General features: G+C 41.3%; 1 protein-coding gene across 1 annotated transcript; it reads left to right on the forward strand.

Moving 5' to 3' along the window:
• Nucleotides 1–2,586: 2,586 nt before the first annotated feature.
• Nucleotides 2,587–3,402, forward strand: LOC149578249 (uncharacterized). The gene has a single exon (XM_089799805.1). It carries the CDS (start codon nt 2,587–2,589, stop codon nt 3,400–3,402), a length of 816 nt encoding a protein of 271 aa, XP_089655931.1.
• The last annotated feature ends 5,410 nt before the right edge of the window (nt 3,403–8,812 follow it).

The following is an 8,812-nucleotide window of genomic DNA, read 5'->3' on the forward strand; positions in this document are numbered from 1 at the left end:
ATTGCAGTTGTCAATCCCATCTGCAAAAGATGGTGCTAACCCATCCCATAATGGATGGTATGAAACTAGATCCAACCCACACCTACGTGAAACCAAGTCCTCTACTTGTGAGTCAAAAGAAAAATGATGAGCACTCCTCACATTGTAATGTCAATAAAAACTCCCAATCTCTATCAAGGGCTCATCATCATCAAACTAGGAATCAGATGATGGCTCCAATCTCTGACTTCAAACTATTGGTTGGGCAGGATCCTGGGCAACCCTCTTAGCAAACCCAATCTCAAAATCCCTGTGGGGGAAATATAGTAGATAGAGTCTCTACAATCTTTCCCACCAACCTCTAAATAGTACAAGAGCCTTGGATGAGAGTACCCTCAAACACTCTATATGAATCCTCTCTCACATCTAAACTCTCTAATAGATACTCCATTAAGGACTCTATGCAGTAGAAATTATATCAAGAAGCATCAACCTACTCCCCTGCAACCCACAACTAATCCCTCTGAAAATGTGGCACTACCAACTGTCCAATGGTACTAGCTATATGAAATGAAGAAATAGATTCACTTATGATAGAAGGAATTAAATCACCATGAGAGATCATCTCAATTGATACTCCCACCTCCCCTGTACCTACTACACCCATATTCTAGAAGAATGTGTCAGCCACATTATTGTGTCCATCATTCCCAACTGTAGAAGAAAACTCACCACCAACCAAAATATGCAATTGAACCAAATCTAGAGTTGTTGTGGTTCAAACATGCTCCAACTCCATAGTCACCTCATCCAATCATGATTGTGACTCCTAAAGAGCCAACTAAGTACATTGAAGAGAGTCCACAGTCACCTCAAGCTCTTGGGTGAGTTCAACCACCTCCTCTTTCCCTAGCAACATCTCATAATAGGTGTTTTCCCACTCAAAAAGGTAATCCCTATCAGCAACTAAATGAGAGTAACTATGCTTTAAAATCCTAATAGCCTCTTAAAGTACATGAACCTTTGATAGGAAAAGACTATTATCATCATCCTCAACTAACACAAAAGCACCCCAACTAGATGTAGCTAGCATCTAACAGATAGCATCATAATGCTCAAGAGCTAAAGAAATGTCACTATCATTCACCTTCAACTGACAAGTCACATGATGCCTCTGTAGCCATTGACTCCTATGCAAGCTCCCTGTCTCACTAACTGCACTGTGATAGGAAACTGAATCAAAACTACCCACCACAAGATCACTCACTGTATGTGTGCTATCAACCTCGCACAACTCTACATTCAAGATACAACTATTATGTACCTCAATAAAATCCTTATCTAAAGAAATGGAAGCCCTTGCAATATCAATATCCCTACATGTCTCATCTTCCACCTTAAAATATAGATCATGTAAACATTGATCCTAGGACCCATCTAAAACCTCATCGGGGTCATCAATTGATACCTAGCAAGGGAAATCATACCCAGTGCAACTCATAGCATTACCAAATGTATCATTGATGTGTCCATACTATCTACATCCACATCTCCTAATAAAGCCTCAACTATTGTCACCTAACTCTACACACATGACTCAATGTCAACCTGTGAATCAATGATGCTAGAGTATGAACCCAAATCTATTGACTCTGTTGTATCATCCAAATCACCAACATCAAAGTTGGGTGCCTCCATACATACATTGATCTCACCTAAGGAAGCAACTACCTCCTACACCAGAGAAACACTATGAAAACTCACATACAAATCTCTAATAATAATCCCCTCCTCAAGAGAGTTTGAAGTATCAACAATAACAACTGCATCAACTGTCTCTACACTAACTGCAACAACAACTCTAGGAGTCTCAACCTGTTGAAGCTCAACATCGCTATCCTCAAATGCCATTGAAACAACCAGATGTCAGGTGTCATACTAAATATAGATACATCTACATCATGGATACATGTTGGGGAAAACTCAAGCCTCCTTCTCCGCTACTATTCTATAGGTATCCGCCATTTGGAACTACATCTCCGACAGGCACTATCATGCCTTATTCAGTCAGGGTCATTCTATCGACCTTCTAAAGGTAGAAACCATATACCTTATTACCCTCTTGACTGTCTCTAGCTTCGACAAGTGCTCCACCATCCTTTGTTCATGAATCTTAAGTTTCTTCATACTCTTGTGCAAGGTATTCATTTTTGTGCTAACTTCCTCATTACTCCACTAACTTATAGAATTGCCAGTCCTCTTATGTTTGTCCATGGCTAAATTGGTCACTCCAACTATAACAATAGATTTAAAATAAAATAGAAATTTCCTACCCCACAGGATGGCAGGAAACTGCTCTGATACCACAATAATAACCCCAACTAGCTAAGTCTGTAACAATCATGAAATTTTCACTTTCAACTGTAACATAAAAAAAACATGTCAAGCACAAGCGAAGAGAGTGGAGGGAATGATGGTTTTCAAAATTTGAATTCTCTAATGGGTGAGACACCTCTGGACTATCAGGATCAGGCCCCTGGATTGGAACACAAGTTGCAGACGTGGGATGGTTAGGTAGTTTCTGGTACTGGGGACCAGTCAGAGATCATGGATGGGGACCCAGATGTCCCCCACAAGGAAGTGGTCAAGATTCCTTCAGATCCCAAAGTGGATCAGCTAGGCTCTACAAAATGGTCCTCCCTTTTCGGAATCAAACCCTTAGGTAAGTCTTCTTTCCTGCCTATTAGAACTCTTTCTATTTCAGAGAAAGGCTTCTATGCCATTGCCATCCCCAATGAAATCATGGATCATAGCATTCAATCCATGGCTTTAACTCTAATTGAAAAGTTTTTGGTTCCTAGACCAAACATGGATGGTGTAAGATCTTTTATCAAGAAGAAATGGGCTCTCAAAGGCCAAGTTTCAGTCAAGGCAATGGTGAAGGGATTTATGTCTTTCAATTTTTCATGCTTGGAAGATCTTTCTAGCATTTTGTGTGAAGTACAGTGGGCTATTGGACGTTCCACTCTAGTGCTTCAAAAGTGGTCTTCCAATCTAAACTTAAACAACTCCTTTTTTTTTCAAGCCCCTGTTTGGGTTAGATTACCCGAGCTGCCTTTAGAATTTTGGAACAAGGATATTTTTGTGGGGCTTGCGAGGACCTTTGGTGAACTCCTCTCTACGGACCCTATCACTCCCTCCAAGTGTTGCCTCAACTTCACTCGTATCTGCATCGATGTTAGAGAAGGCACAAATATGCTTGAGACTGTGGCATTTCATTCCAAGCTCGAAGTGCACATCCAAAAACTAATCTATGAAACTATTCCTTTTGCCTGTTTTCTCTACCTAAAGGTTGGTCACAAAGTTCATCAGTGTCCCAGGGTAGAAAAGCAGAAGACCAAGGCTCCTGATACCTCAGAATAAGCTAAGAAGATATCCTTCCCCTCTTGCCCTTCATCCAAAGGGAAGAAGAAACAGATCTAGAGGTGCAAACCAACCAAGTCTTTAGATTTGAGGAAGAGCAAGGAAGACAAGCAGAGTGCCCCTAGGCAGAATGATACCAAGAAGGGTGATCCTGCTTTGGAGTCAGCGGTTGTTGCATCCCTAGTGGAAGCCCCAGATGTAGAGGATGTAGTTGTGCCAAAAGGGCCTGAGCAAATTGCCTTGAGGTAGGTTTCTCCCCCTACTATAGAGAGAGAAGCTCAGAGGAAGGAGTCCTCCCCCTAGAGGCCTTCCCCTAGGCCCAAAGATTCCCTGCTTTACCCTTCGGGCTCAGTCTTGGGCTAGGGGAAGGTTCAATCTACTCCCATGGGTTTGGAGGCCAAACTCCTACAACTCATCAACAATTCCTCTCCTAACCAGGTCTCTCATTGGGAAGAATGGATTGACAGTTGCTCTCTTGACAGCCTAAACAACTGGTGCATGACAAAAAAGAAAAAGAAGAACCAGCTTTGAGATTACCTCCCCTTGTCCCCAATGACTACTCAAAGCAAGGTTAAGGCTGATGTTGGTATTATTCCCAAGCAACCAAGTAGGAAGAAAACCAACCAACTCTTGCAAGAAGAAACCAAAAGGAACCTGGCAGACGGGAGTCAAAGAACCATCAAGGAATTCTCAAGAAGTAAGAAATGAAGGTCATTTCTTGGAATATAAGGGGCCTTAATGGGGCCCATAAATAGGAATTAGTAAGAAATATGATCAGAGATCAAAGACCCAATTTTTTGTTGATCCAGGAGACCAAGATGAAAAGGGAATTGGTTAATAAGTTATCTTTCAGTAAACTCATGAATAGTGTAGCCACTGATTTGTATGGAGCCTCTAGAGGGGTGTTGATTCTTTACAACAACAGGAAGTACTAGTTATCCACCATTTTTTATGTGAATAATGCTCTCCTCTGCAAAGTCTCCCTTCAACATAGTGATGATTCTTGGTTCATCCTAAACCTGTATGCACCTAACTCTAAAAGGGAAAGGAAAGCCTTCTAGGATAGTTCCATTGCAGTCATCAACAACATCAACACCAAAAAAGGAATCATCATGGGGGATTTCAACTCCCCTCTCACTGATGATGACAAATGTGGAGGGCTAGCCCCAGATCAAGAAAGTGAGCTTGACCTCACCAACTTCATCCGTAATCTTGCTTTTATGGACATGGATCTCTTGGGGGGTAGTTTTACTTGGTCTAACAAAAGAGTTGGAGGGGAATGTATCCAAGCTTGTTTCAACAAAGCCCTCATCTCTCCCAGGTGGCTTTGGACTCACTCCTGTAGACTATCCCTCCTCCCTAGAGTTGGCTCAGATCGCTCCCCTATTTCTCTTTTTGTTAGCCCCCTTGTTGTCAAAAGGACTTTTCCTTTTCGCTTCAAGAAAATGTGGATAACCCCACCTGGCTTTGGAACCTAAGATTTCTTCATGGTGGAACATTGAGATCGAAAGCACTGCCATGTACAGGGTTGCCCAGAAATTGAAAAATGTTAAAAGGAACATTAAAATTTGGAATAAAACTAACTCCAACCATATTTTCTAGGATAAAGATGAGAAGACTGCTCAGCTTAGCACTATCCAAGAAGAAATTTAGCATATCGGTTACAATGATTAGAACAGGTGGGAAGACAGGGCCATCCTCTCAAATCTCCATAACGTCATTTCAAAGGAAGAACATTATTGGAAACAAAGATCTAGATTTAATTGGTTAAAAGAAGGTGACCAAAACTCAAGGTTCTTTCATCTGACCACCCTAAAATATCGAGCAAACAACAGGATCTCTTCCATTAAGAAAGGTCGGGCCCATTTAACCAAGGACGATGCGATTGTAGAAAAAACTATTCAGTTCTTCTCCTCCCTCCTTTCCAAGGATCCTTCTCTCTCGGATCCTAACCAAGTTGACATTTTTTCTGCTATTCCATCCTTGTTGCAAGCACACCACAATTAGATGCTAAAAGCTATCCCCTCCCTAGAGGAAATCTTCTTGGCTCTCAATTCTCTCCTGAGAGACAAAGCCCCTAGCCCAGACGGCTTCCTAACTTTCTTTTTCCAAGTCTTTTGGGAAGTGGTCAAAAAGGATGTTATTAAGGAAACGCAAGAATTCTTTGGTGCCAGAAATCTTCTGAAAGAACTAAATGCCACCTTCTTGGTTCTCATCCCTAAGACTCTGGGAGATGACTTGATGGATAAGTTTAGGCACATAAGCCTTTGCAACTCTTTGTACAAAATCATTTCAAAGGTTCTTACCTCAAGACTCCTCAGCATCCTCCCTTTGATTATTTCCCCTCAACAAATTGGCTTTATTCTAGGGAGACAGATTCTTGACTCTGTTATCACAGTCCATGAGGTCATCCACTCTCTTGAGTTTAGTAAGAAGGAAGGTTTCTTGCTCAAACTGGATATGTTTAAAGCCTATGACAGGGTGGACTGGAATTTCCTTCTGGCGGTCCTATAGGATTTTGGTTTTGATGCCCAAGTTTTCAAGCTCATCTCTCAACTTGTTACTTCTCCTTCTTTATCTATTTTGGTTAATGGTTCCCCTTCTCTTTTCTTCTTTCCTTCAAGAGGACTAAGACAGGGCAACCCAATTTCCCCTATTCTTTTCATCATTATGGTTGAATGCTTAGGAAGACTCATCCAGAGGAAATCTTAGGACAGGAGTTCCCTCTACCTTCACTCACCAGCAATTTGTGGATGATACCATTTTGGGGGGTGAAGCCACTGTTAGTGAGGCCAGACTTTTCAAGGGCCTCCTGAATACCTACACTAGGGGCTTAGGCCAAGCAATCAATTGGGAAAAGAGCTTGGTCTTCTTCATCAACACCCCCTTGGGCAGATAGAGGAAGATTTCCCACATCTTGGGAAGTAGTATTGGGTCTCTTCCTGCCAACTATCTCGGCCTGCCCTTGGGCACCAGACCCCCAGATTCTTTCTGGAACAACATCCTAGATAGATTCAATAGGAAACTCGCAGGCTAGAAAGGTGCCAGGCTAGCAAGTGCACTTTGGTTAAATCCATCTTTCAAAACCTCCCAAGTTATGCCTTAAGCCTTTTTGGTATCCCAGTAAAGCATGCTAACAGGATGGAGAAGATTCAAAGGGACTTTCTCTAGTTAGGGTCTGATGACCATAAGAGATACCACCTCATCGCCTGGGATCTTGTTTGTCTCCCCAAATGTTATGGTGGTCTTGGCATCAAAACAATCAGACATCTCAACAATGCTCTCCTAGCTAAGCAGATATGGCACATTTTTCAAAGTTTAGGCATCTGGAGGGATATCCTAACTGAGAAATACCTGAGAAGGTAGTCCCTCAACTCCCTAATAGATGGGTCTGAGATTCACCGAGGGTTCTACATTTGGAATAGGATTTTGAAGGTAAAGCCTCTGGCCAAATCTAAGGCCAAGTGGAAAGTTGGCAACAGGGACAATATCCTTTTCTAGCATGACAACTGGAGGTGTTAGGGACCTCTAATCAATCACCCTTGCTTTGGTAGATGGGTTGAACAAAGCATAGAAATATATGGTCTATATGTCAGAGATTACAGATCTGGAAATGATTGGCATGACCTATCCGAGCTATCCCTGGACCTTAACTCTTTGATGATTTATCTAAAAGCCACCTTCCTCAATAATAGTAGGGATACCCTCATTTGGGGGGATTATTTGAGTGGGTAGTACTCTGTTGCCTCAAGATATTTCTCCATATGGGATAGGATGGAGAAGCCAATTTGGGCTAAAGCCTGGATTTCTGGTCTCACTCCTAAAAGAAACATTTTCTTCTGGCTTCTCTTGCAAGACAAAATCCTTACCTTGGATAATTTATCCAAGAGAAGCCAAATTATCCCCAATAGATACAGCCTCTACAAACATGACCTGGAAATGGTTAATCATTTGTTCATTCATTGCCCTTTCTCATCCAAGGTGTGGAACCTCCTAACTAGGGACCTCGGTTTCAGTTGGTGCCCCCCAGTTAGTTTCCAAGACTTCTTCAACCAATGGAGAAGACACCACTCTTGCATGAATTCACATTTATTTAGCTTATGGATTCTCCCACACTTCTATTGGAGAATCTGGAAAGAGCACAACAATAGAATATTCAGAGAAAGGGAATCTCCAAAATTCATAATTATTGAGAAAATTGAAGGCCTCACCTTGGAGAACTATGCTATAAGCAAGGGTGGAAACATCAAGGAAGGAGGGAACTATAAAGCCAAAAAGGAAGATAGGGACAAGAGGAGATAGGAAGCTAGATGGTCCTTTCCCATTGAGGACTGGCACAAAGCCAACTTTGATGGGGCAGCAAAGGGGAATCTCGATCCCGCCAGAAGTGGAGGCATTATTAGAAATAGTTCGGGTAGAGCAATTGCTTCTATATCCTTCCCTCTTGGTAACCAAACCAACCACTTCACTTAAACCAGTGTGGCCAACCATATTGTTAAACTGGCTTTGGCTTCTGAAATTGAGCATCTCTGGCTTGAGGGAAAATCCTTAAACATCATCAACTGTATCAAAGGTCTCACAATGCCATCTTGGACTATTGCCAACATCATTGAGGATATCAAATCTGACTTGGGCAAGTTCAAAAAAACTGACATCAGCCATATTTTTAGGGAGGCCAACCCAATTATTGACCAGTTTGCCAACGATGTAGTCACAAGGAATTCGGTGATGACCTAGAGGAACTATGATGAATTTCTAGTTTTAGCGACTGAGTTACTCCAGTTGGACCAAATCTAGGGAACAAATATTATTCCTTTTTAATTATGATAGAATTTTCCTAATCGCGCGTCATAAGTAGATAATAAGAAGTAATGTGAAGCCCTTTTCAAGATATAATTACATGTATGGAAGGCACACTTTAAAGGAAGGCTCGAACAAAACCACTAAAAATCATAAAAATATTTTCATTTTATAAGAATTTGCCTAAGGGAAAAATTCACCCAGGAACTAAGAACTCAAACACAAGCACACAGTAGACCAAAGATGGATATGATCAATTAATCAGGGTATGTCTGAATACATTGCTCTATTCAGAATGTGATATTCAACACACTAGGAGTGCCTGTATATAAAGGCTTCTCAAGAAGCACCTAGAATGTCTCTAGAAACAACCAAAAGATAAGACAACTAAGCACCTTACACAACAAATGGATAAGAATGACAAAGTGTCATATGTGTGTAGAAGATTCCTGTGTTGTAGACAACATGTGCTTAAAAGAGGTGTAGACCCATGTGATGTCATCAAGACAACTCACAAGAGTGCACAAACTCCTAAGTGTCTCACAAATAAAATAATGCAAAATAAATAAATAAATAATGCATTAACCTAAGTAAACTTAAGTAAGTGTAA

The sequence above is a fragment of the Cupressus sempervirens genome, chromosome 1, assembly GCF_028749045.1.
Source record: "Cupressus sempervirens isolate cs-2001-9-10 chromosome 1, ASM2874904v1, whole genome shotgun sequence".
In the NCBI taxonomy this organism is placed as follows: domain Eukaryota; kingdom Viridiplantae; phylum Streptophyta; class Pinopsida; order Cupressales; family Cupressaceae; genus Cupressus; species Cupressus sempervirens.

Bases quoted from the DNA above. Each gene is read 5' to 3' on its own strand.
- LOC149578249 (XM_089799805.1), top strand. From the start codon at position 2,587: ATGGATGGGGACCCAGATGTCCCCCACAAGGAAGTGGTCAAGATTCCT.